The 23,379-nt window shown below is 46.2% G+C and overlaps 3 protein-coding genes and 1 pseudogene across 4 annotated transcripts in view; 1 reads left to right on the forward strand and 3 right to left on the reverse strand.

The window, feature by feature from the left end:
* Positions 1-21,354, reverse strand: part of LOC144697499 (uncharacterized) — a 194,235-nt gene extending 172,881 nt beyond the window's left edge. Inside the window, exon 1 of the mRNA XM_078569511.1 lies at positions 21,201-21,354. Within this exon, the coding sequence (XP_078425637.1) occupies positions 21,201-21,205 (5 nt within the window). The 5' untranslated portion in view covers positions 21,206-21,354. The remainder of the gene's footprint in view (positions 1-21,200) is intronic.
* The window catches only part of LOC144697511 (uncharacterized), a 41,175-nt gene extending 18,031 nt beyond the window's left edge, over positions 1-23,144 (reverse strand). Inside the window, exon 1 of the mRNA XM_078569532.1 lies at positions 23,074-23,144. The gene's annotated coding sequence lies outside the window, so the exon portion shown is untranslated. The remainder of the gene's footprint in view (positions 1-23,073) is intronic.
* The window catches only part of LOC144697561 (uncharacterized), a 108,642-nt pseudogene that overhangs the window by 53,175 nt on the left and 32,088 nt on the right, over positions 1-23,379 (forward strand). The gene's annotated exons all lie outside the window — the stretch shown is intronic.
* Positions 10,617-13,709, reverse strand: LOC144697472 (uncharacterized). Its single transcript, XM_078569451.1, is given in 4 exon segments — positions 10,617-11,088; positions 11,091-11,108; positions 11,111-11,995; positions 13,676-13,709. Coding segments are annotated over 3 exon segments (1,200 nt in total). The 5' UTR covers positions 11,898-11,995; positions 13,676-13,709; the 3' UTR covers positions 10,617-10,693.

Below are 23,379 nucleotides of genomic sequence, written 5' to 3' on the forward strand. Positions count from 1 at the left end.
CTCCGGAGCTGCCATCAATCACCCGGGCATTGTGACGGTTTCAAATGGTGAGCGGCCACAGACTCGGCCTCAAACAGAAACAAAAATAGCTGCAAAAGCTCAGCAGGTCTGACAGCATCTGTGAAGAGGAAGACAGAGTTAAAGTTTCGAGTCCGTATGACTCTTCTTCAGAACTAAAGAGAAATAGAAATAAGGTGAAAGATAAGCTGTTTAAGGGGAGTGGGACAGGTGAAACTGGATAGAGGGCCAGTGATAGGTGGAGGCAAAGGAGAGATCGCCAAAGATGTCATAGACAAAAGGACAAAGGGGTGTTGGCGGTGGTGATATTAGCTAAAGGAATGTGCTAATGGTGACATTGAGGGTAGAAAGCAGGATGAGCAAGTGACAGATGGCCCTAGTGGGGGTGGGGGTATCAAAATAGGTTAAAAGGTGGGGATAAAACAATGGATGGAAATCAATTTAACAATAATAATAGAAATAGATGGGAAAAGAAAAATATATAATAATTATTAGAAAAAAGGGGGATCGAAAAGTGGGTGAGGATGGAGGAGCGAGTTCATGATCTGAAGTTGTTGAACTCAATGTTAAGTCCGGAAGGCTGTAAAGTGCCTAATCGGAAGATGAAGTGCTGTTTCTCCAGTTTGCGTTGAGCTTCACTGGAACATTGCAGCAGGCCAAGGACGGACATGTGGGCATGAGGGCGGTGTGTTCAAATGGCAAGCGACAGGGAGTTAGATATAGCTCTTTGGGTGAAAGGGATCAAAGGATATGGGGAGAAAGCGGGCGCAGGCTATTGAGTTAGATGATCAGCCATGATCATAATGAATGGCGGAGTAGGCTTGAAGGGCTGAATGGCCTACTCCTGCTTCTATGTTTATATGAGAAAGTCCCTGGTTCAATCCCAGAAGCTTTGTGTTTACAATTGTTACTGAGGAGGAATTAACAGTGCATTTAGTTTCATGTCGGATGGGGCAGCGTGTTGGGAGATAGGAGATGTATACTGTACACGTTGCTCATCTTCATAATTCACAACACTATTCCTGATGTTCATGAGCTGCCTCACTTTCTTTCCCAGATCTATCTGGGATAGATCTATCAGTAATGGACTTGCTGCCATCTCAAACAAAACTGTTTTCACCACTAAGGCTCCGCTGGTATTTAATAGTCTCCATGACATCATCGTACTGGGGCTGGATGACATCATAAGAGTCCATTGTTTCTTAATGACCCACATCAATAACAAGAGGAAATATTAATAAACCTGAGCACATTATCTAGGCTGACACTCCAGGGTGACATTGAGGGACTGCTGCACTGTCAGAGACAGCATCCTTCACATGGAACTTGTGGAGGCGCTGGTCACAATCTTCCAATCCTCCTGAAACAGTAGTGGTGTCAAAGGACTGACAGATTGTAAATGTTACACCCCTGTTCAAAAACACAGCAATGCCAGAACAATCAGTTTCACATCAGTGGTGGGGAAAGGTTGGAGACAATGATCCAGGACAAAATCAATTGGCACTTGGAAAAGTATGGATTATTTCCATCATTTTCTGTTTTTAATACTGATACTTCCCTGGATTCCAAGATGAAAAGAGGCTCTCTGGGAGGTGTGGGGAGCTGGGACTTGTCCATGAGAGTAACCAGAGGAATGAGAACTGAAACAATTTAGAGTTAGAAAGGAGAAAAGATCCAAAAATGGAGCAGTCAGAAACAGGACATCAATTAGTCTCCTCTTATGCTGGAGAAATCAAGGACTCAACATACTGTGAGTTTGAAACAAAGCTGATTTATTTAACAAATATCAAGATATTAAACTCCAGCCCAGTTACAGAGATTATTAGCATCAGTAGAAATAAACCCCAACTGTCAGAATGAACATGGTTCAGTTCTGGATGTGATTAACAGTGACAGTAAAAGCAGAATCAAGAATACTAAGGGGAACAGAGGGTAAATAGAAATTACTTCTGCTGATTAGGCAGTCTAGGAATAGGTGGCATAGCCTAAAGGTTAGGACCAGACCCTTCAGGAGTGTAATTACATAGAATACATGACACAGAAAGAGGCCATTCAGCCCAGCCAGTGCATGCTGATGTTTAAGCTCCACCAAAGCCTCCTCCCATCATTCCTCATCGAAATCTATCATCGTAACCATCTATTCCCTTCTCCTCTTGTGCTTGTCTAGCTTCCCCTTCAATAATATTAGATGTCATTCCATGATTAGACAACAATTACTAAACAATCCTTACTGTGCTAAGAATTGCACAAACAACCAATTTAAAATTATCAGTCAGTCTCACAGTGTGGCTCACTTACACGTGCTAGAAGCTACATATATTCACAAACAGGGCCCTGTCCTTTGCACCCTTTTCAACTAAACAAAAGCTATACGATTCACTTTAATCACTCCCAGTGGTAGCAAGTTCCACTTTCTCACCACTCTTTGGGTGAAGAAGTTTCTTCTGAATTCCTGATTGGATTTTTGGTGACTATCCGATATTTATGGTCTCTTATTATGCTCTTCCTCACAAAAGGAAACATTCTCTCTCTATGCACTCGATCAAAACCTCTCAGACACTGAATTGTAGAGTTCGTACCAAAGATCAATTTGGGATTGAAGTAAAAGTTCAGAATCTTGTTGGAAACTAATTTCTGATGAGAGTTCCTGGATTATGGGGAAAGATCAGAGACAGCGGTTCTTAAAGGGAAACTGTAGCCCCAAGAATACAATCAGCGATAGATCCAGAATATTAAATTCCAGCCCAGTTACAGGGATTGTGAACATCAGCAGAAACAAACCACAACTGTCAGAATGAATATGGTTCAGTCCTGGATGTAATTAACAGCAGCAATTACAGCAGAATCCTGCAGTCACTTGTGAATTCGCTGGTGTCTGAGCAGGTGGGATGCCCAAGTGAATCCCTTCCCACACTCGGAGCAAGTAAAAGGCCTCTCACCAGTGTGAACTAGCTGGTGTCTCAGTCGATTGGATAACTGAGTGAATCCCTTCCCACACTCAGAGCAGGTGAACAGCCTCTCTCCAGTGTGAATTTGCTGGTGTTCACTGAGCTGGATTGAAGACCTGAATCTCTTTTCACAGGAAGTACATTGGATCGGCCTCTCCTCAGTGTAAATTCGCTGGTGTGTCAGCAAGTTGGATGATTGAGTGAATTTCTTCCCACACTCGGAACATGTGAATGGCCTCTGTCCAGTATGAACTCGCTGGTGGTTCAGTAGGTTGGATGACTTATTGAATCCCTTCCCACAATTGGAGCAGGTGAAGGGCCTCTCCCCAGTGTGAACTCGCTGGTGTACTTTGAAGTTGAATGAAGACTGGAATCTCTTTCCACAGCTGAATGGCCTCTCCTCAGTGTAAACCCGCTGGTGCTTCAGTAGGTCAGAGGACCCAGTGAATCCTTTCCCATATTCAGGGCAGGTGAATGGTCTCTCTCCAGTGTGAACTAGCTGGTGTGTCAGCAGGGTGGATAACTGAGTAAATCCCTTCCCATACTTGGAGCAGGTGAATGGTCTTTCCCCAGTATGAGCTCGCTGATGTGTCAGCAGGTTTGATGACTGAGTGAATCCCTTCCCACACTTGGAGCAGGTGATTGGTCTCCCTCCAGTGTGAACTCACTGGTGTATCAGCAGGAGGGATAACTGATTAAATCCCTTCCCACACTCGGAGCAGGTGAATGGTCTCTCTTCAGTGTGTATCTGTTGGTGTGTCCGCAGGTTGGATAACTGAGTGAATCCCTTCCAACACTCAGAGCAAGTGAACGGCCTTACCCCAATGTGACTGCGTCGATGGTTTTCCAGTCAGGATGGACAATTGAATCCTTTCCCACAGTCCCCACATTTCCACGGTTTCTCCATCGTGCCTGTGTCCCTGTGTCTCTCCAGATTTGATGATCAGTTGGAGCCTCGTCCGCACACAGAACACGTGTACAGTTTCTCTCCGCTGTAAATGGTGTGATTTTTTTGAGGCTGCATAACTGGTTAAAGCTCTTTTCACAGTCAGTGCACTGGAACACTCTCACTCGGGTTGTGTGTGTGTCTTGGTGCTTTTCCAGTCACACTGATGTTTGAAATCTTTTCCCACAGACAGACAGACAAACATTTCTTCTTCCAGTCAAAGATCAATGATATTCAGATCCTGATGAATCGAGTGACTCTATCAGATCTTGATGTGATGTTTGGTTTGAGTTTCCCATCTGTAAATGATCTCCCCTGTAAAAGGAGTTTACAAAAACCATCACTGTAAGTACAGGATAGAAATTCAAAACAGACATTTCAAGTTCCCTTGGGACATTCTTTCCCCAAACATGTGGTCCAATCAAACTGAAAGAAGCCTAAATCAGCAAATAATTCCCAACAAAATTAAACCAGAATGTTGTTTCCAGTGTCTATGAGACACTCTGTACCCTGAGGTGCTCACCGGCTGTGGGAGGTATCAAGCATACCAGTGGACACTGCATATTCCCTCTCCAGGGCCACCCGGGCACGGACAAGACCACGAAGAGAGGTCGGCAGCCAGTGTGACCACCCCCATGTGTGTCACCCATCCTGGATCGACAAATTCCTGTTTTAACTAGGCCCATGAACAGTTACAGGAGAAGACCCTCTGACTTCCCCACTTCGCCTCTATGCTGAGCAGCCAAAGATGAGGAGCTTGGGGCTGAAGTGCCACCAAAAATTGAGGATGAGCCCTTTCAGGGGTTGCAACCTCTCATCCTGAATATATACAAGGCCCATGAACTCCACTCGGCTGCAAACATCACCTGCAGCCTGGAAGTGAGTGAATCTGCTTCAAAACCTGTTGCTCAGAAGCATTTGGACCCGGTCACTGGGACACGGGACCCTGAAGCCCCACCCACTCCATGTGACATCGCCAATGTGGCCGCGCATGCGCTCTACTTCCCACTGAAACAAGATGGCGGCCGGCTACCTAATTCTGAGTCAACCACGTTACTGTGGACTGGAGAAATAGGCCCGGAGATGTAAACCCGGGACCTGTAGGTTTTATTCGGGTTTTCACCAGGTGTTTAGAAACCCTCCCTGTCCATCTCCCGGCTACATCGCTCCTCACCGGCTGCAGATGTGACCGAGGAGCATCTCTCCCCATCGCCATCACTGACACTGGGCATGCGCCAAACACTCCGGCAGTGCGCCTGCGCATTGTTCTCCAGTGGTGAGGATAGGGGAAATTCACCACCGCGGGCAATGCTGGGTAAAGGCACCGCCATTGAATGTCCAATCCGAAATGGTCATTTTATTGCTATGATACAGGGATTGGGGCAGTGGGCCACTCAATAAAATTAGCAATAGGCGGGAATCACTGGGAATGGAGCAGCGGGATAAAGACACCTCAGAGAATCGTAGATAAAAGCAAAAAACTGCAGATGCTGGAAATACAAAATAAAAACCAAAATAAAAATACCTGGAAAAACTCAGCAGGTCTGACAGCATCTGCGGAGAGGAACACAGTTAACGTTTCGAGTCTGTATGACTCAACAGAACTAAGGAAAAATAGAAGAGAGGTGAAATATAAGCTGGTTTAACATGGGGTGGAACAGTTAGAGCTGGATCGAGGGCCATGGGCTATAGAAATGTGCTAATAGGTGACATTATATAGATTTTATATAGATTTTTCTTTTCCCATCTATTTCCATTATTTTTAAATGTATTTCCATCCATTGTTTTATCTCTCCCTTTTAGCCTATTTCGATCCCTTCCTCCCACCCCACCCCCACTAGGGCTATCTGTACCTTGCTCGTCCTGCTTTCTACCCTTAATGTCACCTATTAGCACATTTCTTAGCTAATATCACCACCATCAACACCTCTTTGTCCTTTTATCTGACATCTTTTGGCAATCTCCACCTATCACTGGCCCTCTATCCAGCTCTACCTGTCCACCACCACCCCCCACTTAAACCAACTTATATTTCACCTCTTTTCTATTTTTCCTTAGCTCTGTTGAAGAGTCATACGGATTCTAAACTTTAACTGTATTCCTCTCCGCAGATGCTGTCAGACCTGCTGAGTTTTCCCAGGTATTTTTATTTTTGTTTTTATGTCAGTGAATCATAGAATGGTTACAGAACAGATGGAGGCTGCTCGACCCGTCCTGTCTGTGTTGTTCACTGATGGAACAATTTTCCTAATGCCACCTCAGGGCTATGGGCCAAGTGCTGGAAAATGAGGATTGTAATAGGTAGGTCTTGAAGGACAGCACAGACATGATGGGATGAAGAGCCTGTTTCTGTGCTGTACAAGTTAACTCTGTTTCTCTCTCCACAGATGTTGCCAGACCTGCTGAGCTTTTCCAGCATTTTCTGTGTCTCATTTTAGATTTCCAACATGTGCAGTATTTTGCTTTCATCCATACACATCAACTTGTTTACACGGGTCAGAAACCTTTTCAAAGGTCTGACCATGAGCCAAGATTTAAAAGCAAAATGGGTGCTGAGACACAAACACATTCACACTGGGGAGAGGCTGTTCACCTGCTATGTATGTGGGAGGAGATTCACTCTGTCATCTCACCTATTGACACACCAGCGAGTTCCCAAGTGGCTGCAGGAATTGGATTCTGCTGTTATTGCTGCTGTTCACCACATCCAGAACTGAACCATTCTGACAGTTGGAGTTGTTTCCGCTGATGTTCATAATCCCTGTAACTGGACTGAAGTTTAATATTCTGGATAAATGTGAAATAAATCAGCTTTGTTTTGAACACATTGTTGTAGATTTCTGTCTTTCCCACCTGGGTGTTTAACATCACCTGGCTGGAGCTCAGGAAGGACAATCTGGGTCGTGGATCATACAGCAGGAACAGAACGTCAACCTGGACAGTCCTTCAGGGTCACACTGAGAGGGACAAACAGCACTTTGGTCTTTCTCATCTCTCTTCACTGTGGGTTAATCCTGAGGTGTGTAAGAAATGTGTCCCAGCCGCTCTCTTCCATGGTTCAGAGCTCCTGGACCCAGAACAGGAGGTTCCTTTACAACTGTGTTTAGAGTCAGGAAGAACAATGATGAATGCTGGAAACATGCTGCCAAATCAGAGATTGGTGTAAAACTGTGATCTGTTTCTGACTGAAAGGGAAAATCAGTCTGAAAATGACTGTGCTAATTATTCTATGACGATTTACTGTGTTTGTGTGACAGACCAAAATCGATTACTTTAAGGCAGGATTGAACCCATTTGAAATAAATTTGCAAAATTCTGTATTAAAATAGCAGATGGACGATTTCAGAGGTACCTGTTATCTGCTGGGAGAATTATACAACAGGCATTTGATCTCCAGATAAAGAAGGACCTGCAGCGCATTTCCTGGAATTGTCTGTTTTATTGATCTCTGTGTGTTAGACACCAGATAACTAAAAATACACAACCCGGACATCCATGTGGGTGCGATCCTCAAAGTTACACTAGGATCACTCCCACTGTGGAACTCCAGCACTGACCCTGCTGAAGGTTGAAGGCTCAGGAAGTGGTTCCTCCAGGAGTGGACTGGGAAAAAGCTGGGTTTCAGTATCCTGGCTAATATATAGTGAGGAACCAGAGGAATTCTTACTGAGGAGCTGTCTGGGGTTTTACCTCTCAGTGTAGGTCGAGGGGTGAATGATCCCTGACTCCCTGAACTGTGACATTGAACTCAGTTTGGAACAAGATGATTCAGTTGAAGGAGAATTGGGACAAATATCACCCACAACTAAGGGAGAGAAAAGCAGCCATTAGAGAAGAGAAGAGATCTTTGGGAAAAGAAGATGGTGAATAATTGTGGGAATAACAGCAAAGCTTTTCCAGCTCAATCAGGAGTGGGAAGATGGTTAAAGGTGGTTTCAAGCCACTGAAAGACAGTTGAGAACAGATTGAATCAGATTGCCAGGCTATGACAGAGCTGTTAAATGACTGTTTCACATCAGTCTGCGCTCCTGTGGATGATGCTCAGTTTCCAGCTGTGGGGTGTGCTGTCGACAATAACATCATCAATATTAAAATAGAAAGGGATTGTCACCCTGGAGAAAGTAGGGAATCACAAACTAGATGGTGCTACAGGTCCAGATGATATCCACCCAAGGGGGTTTAAAGAGATGGAACGGGTGTCCTGTGAGCCTCTTGTCCGTATCTTCAGCAGCTCAATAGAGTCAGCGATTGTTCTCTGAGATCGGAAAGTAGCTCAGGGTGTTCCCACTTTCCAAATCAGGGAAAAATCAGAGCCAGGGAATGACAGGCCCATCAGTGTGACCTCGATCACAGTGAAGATGCTTGAAGGGATCCTAAGAGATTGTTTCTGATCACTGAGGGAGAGAAGGATCCATTAGAGATCCTCAACATGGATTCTGGAAAAGAATGTCATACCTTAGAAACCTGTTTGTGTTTTGTGAAGAAGTTGCTGTGCTAGTGGATGAGGGGAATCAGGTTGACATTGTCTATCTCAGGGTGTAATCCAACACCAGCAGCTTGTATTTACACAGAGGGTTGTGGGGCTGGAGGAGGTTACAGAGATACTGAGGATCCATTTGACATTGTCTATCTCAGGGGTGTCAAACTCCTTTTCCATGGTGGCTCTGATCCGATATCCTGGCACTGGGTGAGGGCCACATTCAGCAGTAGTTATTAAAATGAAACAAGATACTGATAAACATTATTAGTATTCACTGACATCTCGATTTTATTTACTGCTCCTGCTTCTCCCGATACCTGGCACCTCTTCACTTGACCCATCACATCAACACTTGGAGCAAATGACTGGGCTGAGGTCTGTCTCGGATAAAAACATGAGGACCACTTGTCAGCACAGAATCATAGAAATTTACAGCACAGAGGAGGCCATTCAGCCCATCATGTCTGTACTGGCTGAAAATGAGCTATCCAGTCCAATCCCACTTTCCAGCTCTTGGTCTGTAGTCCTGTCCCACTCCCCTGCCTTATCCCGTAACCTTGCACATTCTCTCTTTTCAGGTAGCAACCCAGCTCCCTTCTGAATCCCTCAATTGAACCTGCCTCGACCACCCTTTCAGGAAGTTAGTTCGAGACTCCAGCCACCCTGTGGGTGAAAAAATGTTCCCTTACATCACATTTAGGGAGGGAATTTAAAAGCTTCACACCGAGGCACAGCAATAATGGCAGAGTAATTAAAATCCTGAATGTTGAAGAGGCCAGAATGAGAGGAGTGCAGATATCTCAGAAGGGTGTGTGACTGGAGATACAGAGATAGGGAGTGGTGAGGCCATGGAGGGATTTGAAAATGAGGATACAATTTTAAAGTTGAGGCATTCCTTGACCAGGAGCCAATGTCGGTCAATGAGCGCAGGGGTGATGAGTGAATGGAACTTGGTTTGAGAAAGCTCACAGTCAGCAGAGTTTGGATGCTCTCTCGTTTCCATGTGGGGGTGGGGTGAATGTGAGAGGCCGGCCGGGAATGTATTGGAATCGTCAAGTCTATAGGTAACATGGACATGGATGAGGGTTTGAGCAGCAGATGAGCTGGGGGTGGGGTGGAGACAGGCGACGTTATGGAGATTGAAATATCTGGTGTTAGTGATGGTGTGGATATGCGGTCAGAAACTCATCTTGGAGTCAAATATGACACCAAGATTGTGAACAGTGTGGTTCAGCCTCAGACAGTTCCCAGAGAGAGGGATGGACTTGGTAGTTAGGGAATGGAATTTGTAGTGGTGACTGAAGACAATGGCTTTGGTCTTCCCAATTTTTAATTGAGGAAATTTCTGCTCATCCAGTGCTGGATGTGGGATAAACAGTTTGATAATTTAGTAACAGTTGGACGATGTCACCGAGTGGCAGCATGTAGATGAGAAATAGGAGTGGCCAAGGATAGATCCTTGGGGGACACCAAGTACAAGGACTTTGGAGAGGAAAGGGAGGTTGGAGATGGGGTGGTAGTTTACAATGACAATTGTGGAAAAAGTTTTTTTCAGGATGGGTGATGACGGTGGATTTAAAGGTGAGGGGAACAGTACCAGGAGAGAGACAGAACCATTAGCTGATATTGTTGAGATGGAGAAGTTGGATGGTCAACAGTTTAACGTGAATATGGTTATGGGAACAGAGGTGGGTCTCATGGACAAGATGAGCACTGAGAGAGCAAGAAGGGAGATGAGAGAGAAACTGGAGAAAGATGCGAGTTCAGGACTCGGACAAGGGGGAATTTTAGAGACAGTTTGTCCCGGTGGGTTAGTGGAAGGGAGGGAAGCAGCAGATCGGATTGTCTCAATCTTAGTGACAAAGAAGCTCCATGAGCTCCTCACACTTGTTGTTGGAGGTGAGGAAGGAGGAGACAGGGGAGAGGGAGAGTCCTTCAAAAGGAACTAATTTGTGTTTGAGATATTAACAAGATTCACCAGACAGTGTGTTTTACACAAAGCTGATTTATCTGACTTTTATCCAGAATATTAACACCTATAACTGGGCTGGAATTTATTAGCATCAGCAGAAATACTCCCCAATGAAAATCGATCAGTCCCTGGTGGTGTTAACAAGAAAATCCCATCATTGTATTTACTTGTGATCTTAAAAAGACTCAAAATTGTGTGTGTGATACAAAGCTGATTTATTTGACTTATGTCCAGAACATTAATGCCTAGAACTTAACATCAGAGAAACAGGCCCTAATGAACATCGTTCACTCCTGAATATAATTAACAGTGAAATCCAATCACTGTCTTTATGTGTGAACCCGCTGGTGTATCAGCAGGTTAGATGACTGAGTGAATCCCTTCCCACACTGGGAGCAGGTGAATGGTCTCTCCCCAGTGTGAACTCGCTGGTGTGTCAACAGGTGCGATAACTGAGTGAATCCCTTCCCACACTGGGAGCAGGTGAACGGCCTCTCTCCAGTGTGAACTCGCTGGTGTCCAGTGAGTTGAGATGCTCGCCTGAACCCAGTCCCACAGTGAGAGCACCTGAACGGTCTCTCATCAGTGTAAACACGTTGATGACACATCAGTTCCCTGGAACTTTTGTAACACTTCCTGCAGTCTGGGCATTTAAACGGTCTCTCGTCAGTGTGAACTCGCTGGTGTCTCAGCAGGTTAGATGAGTGAGTGAATCCTTCCTTCACTGGGAGCAGGTGAATGGCTCTCCCCAGTGTGAACTCGCTGGTGTGTCAACAGGTGCGATAACTGAGTGAATCCCTTCCCACACTGGGAGCAGGTGAACGGCCTCTCTCCAGTGTGAACTCGCTGGTGTCCAGTGAGTTGAGATGCTCGCCTGAACCCAGTTCCACAGTGAGAGCACCTGAACGGTGTCTCGTCAGTGTGAACACGTTGATGGGACATCAGTTCCCCAGAACTTTCAAAGCACGTCCCGTAGTCTGAGCATTTAAAAGGTCTCTCGTCAGTGTGACCTCGCTGGTGTTTCAGCAGGTTGGTTGACTGAGTGAATCCCTTTCCACACTCAGAACAGGTGAACGGCCTCTCCCCCTTGTGAACTCGCTGGTGTTGTTGCAGCCCTGTTGATCGAGTGTATCCCTTCCCACACTTGGGACATGTGAATGGCCTCTTCCCAGTATGAACTCGCTGGTGTTGCAGCAGGTCAGATGACCGAGTGAAACCCTTCCCACACTTGGAGCAGGTAAACAGTCTCTCCGTCATGTGAACTTGTTGGTGTTGCAACAGGTCGGATGAGTGAATGAATCCCTTCCCACATTCGGAGCAGGTGAATGGTCTCTCCCCAATGTGAATTCGCTGGTGTCTCAGCAGGTTGGACGATCGAGTGAATCCCTTCCCACACTCGGAGCAGGTGAATGGTCTCTCCCCAGTGTGAGTGCGCCAATGAGTTTCCAGCTCAGACGGGCATCTGAATCCCTCTTCGCAGCCTCCACATTTCCATGGTTTCTCCCCACTTTGATCAGTGCTTTTTCCCTTCATGTTCCAAATCAGTTTACGATAAATTGGGCGACTCCTTCAGATCCTGATGTGATGTTTGGTTTCAGTTTCCTGACTGAAAATCCTCCCCTTCTAATACCCTGTGAAATTGATTTAAAACAGAAAAAAGGGAGTGAGGGAGAACCCACAAAAACACAAAGGCAGGTTGTGAAATTGAGCTGAATGAATCTGGGAATTTGTGGGGCTGGCACGAGGAAAAAGTGACCATGGAAACTGCTGGATTGTCATAAAAATCCAACTGGTTCACTAATGTCCTTCAGGGAAGGGAACCTGCCACCAAGTCTGGGCCTACACAAGACTCTGTCCTCCTTAAGATAACAGATAGGTACCGGAATAAACCATACGGTTCATTGAGCTGCTCCACCATTCGAAATGAGCATGGCTGATCTTGGGCTTCAACTCCACTGTCTGAGAGAGAAAGAAAAGAAGAGAACGGGGCAGTAGAAGCGGGGGTAAAGAAGACGGACGTAATAGAGCTACATCTCACTTCATAAGTGTGAGGTTATCCATTCTGGTCGGAAGAATGAAAAGGCAACATTATTTAAATGGAGAGAAACTTCAGAATGCACCTGTGCAGAGGGATCTGGGTGTCCTCGTACATGAATCGCTGAAAGCTAGTATGCAGGTACTGCAGGAAATAAGGAAGGCAATTGGAATTTTGTAATTTATTGCTAAAGGAATAGAGTATAAAAATAGGGAAGTTGCTGCAACTGTACAAGGCATTGGTTAGACCGCACCTGGAGTACTGTGCACAGTTTTGGTCCCCTTACTTGAGGAAGGATGTAGTTGCATTGGTGGAGGCTCAGAGGAGGTTCACTAGATTGATTCCAGAGATGTGGGGCTTGTTTAATGAAGGGAGATCCAGTAGTTTATGCCTATACTCGCTAGACTTTAGAAGTATGAGAGGAGATCTAATTGAGGTATATAAGATGCTAAAGGAGACAGACAAAGTAGACGTGGAGCAGATGTTTCCCCTTGTGGGGCATTCTAGAATGAGAGGCCATAGTTTTAGGCGAAGGGATGGTAGATTTAAATCAGAGATGAAGAGGAATTACTTTTCTCAAAATCTGTGGAATTCACTACCTCAGAGTGCAGTGGATAAATTTAAGGAGGAGATAGATTTTTAATTAGTAACTGTTTGAAAGGTTATGGGGAGATGGTGGGAAATTAGAGTTGAGGACGAAATGATATCAGCCATGATCGTAATGAATGGCGGGGCAGGTCCGAGGGGCTGAATTGCCTACTCCTGCTCCTAGTTCTTATTCAAGAGTCAAGCCTGGTACAGAAATTTTTTTTCTAATTATTTGATGGGATGTGGGATATGGCTTGGTCAGCATTTATTACCCATCCCTAATTGCCCCTGATTAGGTGGTGTTGAGCTGCCTTCTTGAACCACTGGCAGCTCAGCCTCACCTTCTCAATGCACATTGTCCTTGGGGAGTCAGGCGTTCCCCAGTCACATGCTCAGCCCTGGCTTCCCGCTCTCATTCTCTTCCGCCTTCGTCATCCAACCCAAGCCCCGCCCACTCCATGACGTCACCGATATGGCCTCACATGCCCCCTGCTCCCCGCTGAAACAAGATGGCGGCCGTTAACCCGGTCCCGGGGAAACAGCGGCTCCGGAGATTCGCGGCACCGGAGAGAAACGGCCTGGGATTTTCTTGTTCGCGGCTTGTGGCCTACACCGGGTGTTTCTGATGCCTTCGCGCCCACCCACCGCCGCCGCCACTAATGCTGTCTCCGCTTCGCCGCGTCCTTACCTTCGAAAATCCAACAACCAAGCGTGCGTCCATCACTTGCACTGCGCATGTTCTCGGCTGATTGAGGGCAGCTATGGACCAATAGGAAGAGGGGGTGGGACTGGAGGACGGAGCAACCAATCGGAGTGAATGAGGGGCGGGGCTTAACCCGGATATCCCTCATTGCCGGAAACTCTGCATCATTCTGAAAACTGATTTGTCTCAAACTCCAGGAGAAAACTGGACCTTTCTGTTTGTGACTTTAAACAGATGAAACCCTGTGGGTGTGGAGCAGACATATCAACATTTGTTACTGAAATGTGAGAACATGATGAAACAACGTCCAAACAATTCAAGGGCTGACTTCAAGGAATGACTAGGCAGACAGGGAAAGTCATCATTAGAACAAGAGGTAAAAACAAAAAGCTAAAAGCTACTGCGGATGCTGGGAATCCACCGAACAAGAACAAGAGGCCCTGGTTTCAATAAATGAGCCGGCAGACGGGTTAGGACAGGTTAGGGGGAAGGTTAATACTGTCATCATTCAGAACAACACAGACTACAAAGGAACAAATGATCTCAAAGACAACTTCTTGTAGTATGTGTGGAGGGGGTGTGCTGACTCAGGTTTAAATGGGTTAAATGATATATGTTTTCTATGTTAGACAATGACATTAAAATCTGGAACTCAGATGGTGATATGGATTTGTGTTAGGTGGGAAGATCTGGATCAGTGTATTACTCCAGGGAGCCTAATGATCAGAGGGACAGTATTTCAGAACTGTTCCTGTGTTTGCAACAATCCCATTGCTGTCTGTGAAGAAGACCTATGGAAATATTAAAAGTGGAAACCATAGGCCTGTTGGAGGATGATGTACACAAGGAATTTGTGAATTATCTGAGGATAATAGTGAGGGGAAAGGAATGGATCTGGAAAGCAGCAGACACTTCATGTTGCTCCAGGAGAAGTGGACCTGGTTGTATAGATGTCTGGTTTTACATAGCACAGTCAGCCTGTGGTTTCACCCTGGATGAAGAATCTCCAAACAGTACCATTCTTTATTTTTATTCATTCATGGATATAAGCTTCACTGGCTAGGCCAGCATTTATTGCCAATCCCTAATTACCCTTGGGGCTCCCTAATCACATCACTCGATGGGATTCTCAGGAGCCACGTTGTCTACTCGGAGAGGAAGGTTTGTGTTACAGATGATGAGAAGCAGCATGCACAAGCAACCACACACACATTCCCTGTCAGTGTCACACACACAGACAACCTCTCCACACCCACATGCACATAGACACACACACACACACACACACAGACATCCTCTCTCCACATACCCACACACCCTCATACACACACAGACATCCAAACACAGACCGACATACACATTCTCTGTTTGTCAATCACACACACATGTACACACATCTCCACACTCAGATAGACACATTAGGACACTTCCTGAACAATTGGGTGGACAACACCAACTAAAGTGACTAATATTAGGTATAAGGCATTGGTGCCTGGGAGGACCACAATTTTCAGCAAACTCAAGTAAACATCACCCTCCAATGACAGTGAGCAGCTTTGACCATTCAAAACAAAAACAGAATTACCTGGAAAAACTCAGCAGGTCTGGCAGCTTCGGCGGAGAAGAAAAGAGTTGACGTTTTGAGTCCTCAAGACCCTTCAACAGAACTGAGTAATATTAGGAGAGGGGTGAAATATAAGCTGGTTTAAGGTGGGGGGGTGGGGGGAGAGAAGTTGGGGGGGGTGGTGGTTGTAGGGACAAGCAAGCAGTGATAGGAGCAGATAATCAAAAGATGTCACAGACAAAGGAACAAAGAGGTGTTGAAGGTGGTGATATTATCTAAACGAATGTGCTAATTAAGAATGGATGGCAGGACACTCAAGGTACAGCTCTAGAGGGGGTGGGGTGGAGAGACTGACAGGGCATTAAAGGTATAGATTTAAAAATAATGGAAATAGGTGGGAAAAGAAAAATCTATATAAATTATTTGAAAAAACAAAAGGGAGGGGGAAGAAACGGAAAGGGGGTGGGGATAAGGGAGGGAGTTCTAAGATCTAAAGTTATTGAATTCAATATTCAGTCCAGAAGGCTGTAAAGTGCCTAGACGGAAGATGAGGTGCTGTTCCTCCAGTTTGCATTGTGCTTCACTGGAACAATGCAGCAAGCCAAGGACAGACATGTGGGCAAGAGAGCAGGGTGGAGTGTTAAAATGGCAAGCGACAGGGAAGTTTGGGTCTTTCTTGCCGATAGACCGCAGGTGTTCTGCAAAGCGGTCGCCCAGTTTACGTTTGGTCTCTCCAATGTTGAGGAGACCGCATTGGGAGCAATGAATGCAGTATTCTAAGTTAGGGGAAATGCAAGTGAAATGCTGCTTCACTTGAAAGGAGTGTTTGGGCCCTTGGACGGTGAGGAGAGAGGAAGTGAAGGGGCAGGTGTTGCATCTTCTGTGTGGGCATGGGGAGGTGCCATAGGTGGGGGTTGAGGAGTAGGGGGTGATGGAGGAGTGGACCAGAGTGTCCCGGAGGGAACGATCCCTATGGAATGCCACCAGGGGGGGTGAAGGGAAGATGTGTTTGGTGGTGGCATCATGCTGGAGTAGGCGGAAATGGCGGAGGATGATCCTTTGAATGCGGAGGCTGGTGGGGTGATAAGTGAGGACAAGGGGGACCCTATCATGTTTCTGGGAGGGAGGAGAAGGCGTGAGGGCGGATGCACGGGAGATGGGCAGGACACAGTTGAGGGCCCTGTCAACGACCTTGGGTGGAAAACCTCGGTTAAGGAAGAAGGAGGACATGTCAGAGGAACTGTTTTTGAAGGTAGCATCATCAGAACAGATGCGACGGAGGCAAAGGAACTGAGAGAATGGGATGGAGTCCTTACAGGAAGCGGGGTGTGAGGAGCTGTAGTCGAGGTAGCTGTGGGAGTCGGTAGGCTTGTAATGGATATTGGTGGACAGTCTATCACCAGAAATTGAGACAGAGAGGTCAAGGAAGGGAAGGGAAGTGTCAGAGATGGACCATGTGAAAATGATGGAGGGGTGGAGATTGGAAGCAAAATTAATAAATTTTACCAGGTCCCGATAAGAACATGAAGCAGCACCGAAGTAATCATCGATGTACCGGAGAAAGAGTTGTGGGAGGGGACCGGAGTAGGACTGGAACAAGGAATGTTCCACATACCCCATAAAGAGCCAGGCATAGCTGGGGCCCATGCGGGTACCCATAGCCACACCTTTTATTTGGAAGAAGTGAGAGGAGTTAAAGGAGAAATTGTTCAGTGTGAGAACAAGTTCAGCCAGACGGAGGAGAGTAGTGCTAGATGGGGATTGTTCGGGCCTCTGTTCGAGGAAGAAGCTAAGGGCCCTCAGACCATCTTGGTGGGGGATGGAGGTGAAGAGGAAGCGGTTGGGGCCAGGGAACTGGAAATTGTTGATTTGACGTAAGGTGTCAGAGGAATCACAGATGTAGGTGGGAAGGGACTGGACAAGGGGAGAGAGAAGGGAGTCAAGATAACGAGAAATGAGTATCGTGGGGCAGGAACAGGTTGACACGATCAGTCTGCCGGGACAGTCCTGTTTGTGGATTTTGGGTAGGAGGTAGAAGCGGGCCGTCCGAGGTTGGGCGACTATCAGGTTGGACGCTGTGGGAGGAAGATCTCCAGAGGAGATGAGGTCAGTGACAGTCCTGGAAACAATGGCTTGATGTTCAGTGGTGGGGTCATGGTCCAGGGAGAGGTAGGAGGAAGTGTCTGCGAGTTGACGCTCAGCCTTCGCGAGGTAGAGGTCAGTGCGCCAGACAACAACAGCAGCACCCTTGTCAGCAGGTTTGATGACAATGTTGGGGTTGGACCTGAGAGAACGGAGCGCAGTAAGTTCAGAGAGAGACAGATTAGAATGGGTGAGAGGAGCAGAGAAATTGAGACGACTAATGTCACGCCGACAGTTCTCAATTAAAAGATCAAGAGAAGGTAAGAATCCAGAGGGAGGGGTCCAGGTGGAGGGAGAATATTGGAGGTGGGTAAAAGGATCCGTTGAACGGGGAGAGGACTCCTGCCCAAAGAAGTGAGCACGGAGACGAAGACGGCGGAAGAAGAGTTCAGCATCGTGCCAAGCCCGAAATCTATTGAGATGAGGGTGTAAGGGTATGAAACTAAGTCCTTTGCTGAGCACTGAACGTTCAGCGTCGGAGAGGGGAAGGTCGGGGGTATAGTGAATACATGGCTGGGGCTGGCATTAGAAGATGGGGTGGGGACGGAGGGACAGGCAGGGGTGGAGGGTCTTAGATGGGTGTTGGTGTCGATGAGTTGTTGGAGCTTGCGTTCCTTAGCACTTGAGAGAATGAGAAAAAGTTTCTTGTTGAGGCGTCGGGTGAGACGAAGAATAAAATGAAACTGGGGGCACACGCAGCTTTGAAAAAGGGTGTGGCGGTGCTGCTGGAGGGAGAGGTCGAGTGTGTTCATATGGCAGCGCATGGCACTGAGTGTGGATCTCAGAATGCGACGGGAACAGCAGTCTGAGAAACATTTTATGTCCCAGAGATACCTATAATCCTGGGTGGGTTCGAAACCAGAGGGATGGAATTTCAGTTGAAATCCACGTGGGGTAAGTCGGAGATGGAGACAGTCACTGAGAAAGGAAATATGGCTGTGAAAGCGGGTTTTAGTAAACACTTTGTCAAACACCAGGAGAGAAATGGAAAGCAATGAGGGTGAACAAGACAGGAGAGAGATACGGAAATCCTGTTGGAGAGCAGAGCAGTACTTCTTCAAGGTAGGCATTTCTTGAAGAGGACTGGCAGTCAATTAAACACAGAGATAAAAACAAAAAACTACTGCGGATGCTGGAAATCCAAAACAAAAACAGAATTACCTGGAAAAACTCAGCAGGTCTGGCAGCATCGGCGGAGAAGAAAAGAGTTGACGTATTGAGTCCTCATGACCCTTCAACAGAACTGAGTAATATTAGGAGAGGGGTGAAATATAAGCTGGTTTAAGGTGGGGGGGTGGGGGGAGAGAAGTTGGGGGGGGTGGGGGTGGTGGTTGTAGGGACAAGCAAGCAGTGATAGGAGCAGATAATCAAAAGATGTCACAGACAAAGGAACAAAGAGGTGTTGAAGGTGGTGATATTATCTAAACGAATGTGCTAATTAAGAATGGATGGCAGGACACTCAAGGTACAGCTCTAGAGGGGTGGGGTGGAGAGACTGACAGGGCATTAAAGGCATAGATTTAAAAATAATGGAAATAGGTGGGAAAAGAAAAATCTATATAAATTATTGGAAAAAACAAAAGGGAGGGGGAAGAAATGGAAAGGGGGTGGGGATATAGGAGGGAGTTCAAGATCTAAAGTTGTTGAATTCAATATTCAGTCCGGGAGGCTGTAAAGTGCCTAGTCGGATGATGATGTGCTGTTCCTCCAGTTTGCATTGGGCTTCACTGGAACAATGCAGCAAGCCAAGGACAGACATGTGGGCAAGAGAGCAGGGTGGAGTGTTAAAATGGCAAGCGACAGGGAGGTTTGGGGCTTTCTTGCGGACAGACCGCAGGTGTTATGCAAAGCGGTCGCCCAGTTTACGTTTGGTCTCTCCAATGTAGAGGAAACCGCATTGGGAGCAACGAATGCAGTAGGCTAAGTTAGGGGAAATGCAAGTGAAATGCTGCTTCACTTGAAAGGAGTGTTTGGGCCCTTGGACGGTGAGGAGAGAGGAAGTGAAGGGGCAGGTGTTGCATCTTCTGCGTGGGCATGAGGAGGTGCCATAGATGGGAGTTGAGGAGTAGGGGGTGATGGAGGAGTGGATCAGGGTGTCCCGGAGGGAACGATCCCTACAGAATGCCGCCAGGGCTGGTGAAGGGAAGATGTGTTTGGTGGTGGCATCATGCTGGAGTTGGCGGAAATGGCGGAGGATGATCCTTTGAATGCGGAGGCTGGTGGGGTGAAAAGTGAGGACAAGGGGGACTATCCAATCCCAGCCCTTTCTCTGAACATTAAATCTGTATTGAACCACATGTGGGACAGAGGCAACAACACAATTAGAACAATGAGCTGTCTATTGCCAGTCTGGGAGACAGAAGGAGGTTGTAACATTTCAGAACAATTTCGCTGGATATTTAGAGCCTCTACTTTCACTTGGAATTATTGAAGGTTTTAATTCCCCTCATATTGATAGTCTGGTTAATGAAGAGAATTCTGAGACAGGTCACATGGAGAAAGAATAGAATGTTGTTGTGACTCTGTAGCCGAATATTTCCCTGACTTTGCCCATTGCTGCTCCAAAATACCAGAACACGTTCTTATGTTCAAAAGGAACTATTTTGTGTTAGTGATATTAAACAGACTCAAGACAACGTATGTTTAAACATTAGTCAGATTCAACTGATTTTTGTCCAGAATATTAACCCCCGTAACTGGTCTGGAGTTTATTAACATCAGCAGAAACAGACCCCAATGAACATGGCTCAGTCCTGGATGTGTTTAACAGCAAAATACAATAACTGTCATTACTCATGAACTCACTGCTGTCTCAGCAGGTAGGATGACTGAGTAAATCTCTTCCTACACTCGGAGCAGGTGAACGGCCTCTCCCCAGAGTGAATTCACTGGTGTAATGTGAGTTGAAATGATTGTGTGAACCCAGTTGCACAGTGAGAGCACCTGAATGGTATCTCGAAGGTGTGAACATGTTGGAGACGTCAGCTCCCTGGAACTTTGAAAGCATTTCCTGCGCTCTGGCATTCAAAAGGACTTTTTGTCAGTGTGAACTCTTTGGTGTGTCTTCAAGTTGGATGAATTAATGAATCCCTTCCCACACTCACTGCAGATGAATGGTCTCTCCCCCGTGTGAACTCGTTGGTGTCTCAGCAGGTCTGACGAGCTGATGAATCCCATTCCACACTCAGAGCAGGTGAACAGCCTGTCCCCAGTGTGAATGCGCTGGTGTACAGTGAGATGGGATGAGCATCTGAACCCAGCCCCACAGTGAAAGCACCTGAATTGTCTCTCATCCGTCTGAACATGTTGATGGGACATCAGTTCCTGGGAACTTTTAAAGCACTCCCACAGTCTGTACATGTAAAAGGTCTCTCATCAGTGTGAACCCACTGGTGTGTCAGCAGGTGGGATGAGTAAGTGAATCTCTTGCCACACTCAGAGCAGGTAAATGGCCTACACCCAGTGTGAATTCGCTGGTGTACAGTGAGTTGAGATGATCGCCTGAACCCAGTCCCACAGTGAGAGCAGCTGAATGGTCTCTCGTCAGTGTGAACACATTGATTGGACATCAGTTCCCGAGAGCTTTTATAGCACTTTCCACAATCTGGGCATTTGAAAGGTCTCTCATCAGTGTGAACTCGCTGGTGTGTCATCAGGTTGGATGAATTAATGAATCCCTTCCCACACTCGGAACAGGTGAACGGTCTCTCCCCAGTGTGACTGCGTCGATGAATTTCCAGCTCCGATGGGTAATTGAATCCTTTCCCACAATCCCCACATTTCCACGGTTTCTCCCGTTGTGACTGCATTTATGTTTTGACAGGCCAGATGATTGGCTGAAGCCTCGTCCACACACAGAACACATGTACGGTTTCTTCCCACGGTGAATGGTGCTTTTTCCTTTCATGTTCAAAATCCAATGACATTCAGGTTACAATAAATTGGGCAACTCAATCAGATCCTGATGTGATGTTGGGTTTCAGATTCCTGACCGCAAATCCTCCACTCCAATTTCACTTCTGTGAAATTGATTTAAAACAGACAAAAGGGAGTGAGGGAGAACCCACAAAAACACAAAAACAGGTTATGAAATTGAGCTGAATGAATCTGGGAATTTGTGGGGCCGGCACTCGGAAAAAGTGACCATGAAAACTGCTGGATTGTCATAAAAACCCAACTGGTTCACTAAGGGAAGGCAGCTTGCCAGCCAATGTGGGTCTACACAAAACTTTGGCCTCTATGGGAGGAGGTAGAGATAGAGAGAGAGCGAGTGAGAGCGAGGCATGGGAAGCAGGCAGAGAACGAGTGGCTTTAGAAACAGAATTAACATTTCAGGGAGTGTAGAACGAATTACAGGGAATAAAAATGGTGCAGAATTTGACGATTAATATAAGATCAGAAATGGAAGCGGTCTATAGCGCAGGAAAAGCAATTCCTAACACAAATTCCATGACACAACGATAGATAGGAAAGTAAATTGTGAAGAGGATGTAAGGAGGCTACAAAGTGACATAGATAGGTTATGTGAGTGGATCTGGCAAATGAAGTACAGTGTGGGCAAATGTGAAATCATTATTTTGGCAGGAAGAATAAAAAAGAAGCTTATTATCCAATTGGTGAGAGATTGCAGAGCTCTGAGCTTCAGAGGGATCTGGATGTCCCAGTGCATGTATCACAAAAGGTTAGTACGCAGGTACAGTAACTAATTAGGAAAGCTAATCGAATGTTATCATTTATTGCGAGGGGAATTGATTACAAAAGTAGGGCGGTTATGCTTCAGTTGTACAGGGCACTGGTGAGACCACATCTGGAGTACTGTGTACAGTACTGGTCTTATTTATAGAAGTATGTAAATACATTAGAAGCAGTTCAGAGAAGGTTTACTAGACTAATACCAGGAATGAGAGGGTTGTCTTATGAGGAAAGGCTGGACAGGTTAGGCTTGTATCCACTGGAATTTAGAGAGTAAGAGGTGACTTAATTGAAACCTTTAAGGTCCTGAGGGGTCTTGACAGAGTGGATGTGGAGAGAATGTTTCCTCTTGTGGGAGAATGTGGAACTAGGGGTCACTGTTTAAAAATAAGAGGTTGCTCATTTAAGACGGATGAGGAGATTTTTTTTTCTCACAGAGGGTAGTGAGTCTTTGGAACTCTCTTCCTCACGAGAGAGTGGAAGCAGAGTCTTTGAATGTTTTTAAGGCAGAGCAAGAGAGATTCTTGATTAACAAGGGGGTGATAGGTTAACGGGGGTGGGCAAGAATGTGGGGTTGAGGTTACAATCAGATCAGCCTTGATCTTATTGAATGGCGGGCAGGCTCGAGGAACCAAGTCGCCTATTTCTGCTCCTAATTTGTATGTTTATATGACTATGAAAGATACTGTGGCAAGATAAAGCTGGTAAGCTAGCAGCACATGATCAGGAGATGGATAGCGGTTGAAACCCTATTTAGAATAAGTTGGCAGAAGTAACAATAAAATACTAAATATAGTTAAAATACACCCAGAGTTAGAGACAGAGGAGCTTAGACAATAGCAGAGAGGTGATCTGGGAGGGCAATGGTGAAACAGAGCAATGGATAGACATGCATTCAGATCCACAGTAAAGAAGCCACACCAGCAGCAGAGCCATAGGACCTCACACAGATAACAGATCATTGTCGATGGTCAAAAATACTCACCTCTGAAAGAATTTCACTCTTTTCCAAGTTAAAATCTCCTGCTGGAGCCTGCAGCTGGAAAGATATCAGAAGCACTGGAGTAAGAGAAAAATCTCCCAGTTGAGGAAATACCCGAGGAGCGGGGTGATGTCACCGTGTAATTGTCGATGTGTGACGATGTCACACACATGGACACAGAACATCTGGGTCTGTGCAAACCAGTGATCACCACACATTATGTGTGTCCTTGAGAGGGTACAGAGGAGATTTACCAGAATGGTTGGAGGGATGAGGGAATTTACTTGTAAAGTTAGGTTGGAGAAACTG

This window comes from Cetorhinus maximus, chromosome 23 (genome assembly GCF_964194155.1).
Source record: "Cetorhinus maximus chromosome 23, sCetMax3.hap1.1, whole genome shotgun sequence".
Taxonomy (NCBI): Eukaryota; Metazoa; Chordata; class Chondrichthyes; order Lamniformes; family Cetorhinidae; genus Cetorhinus; species Cetorhinus maximus.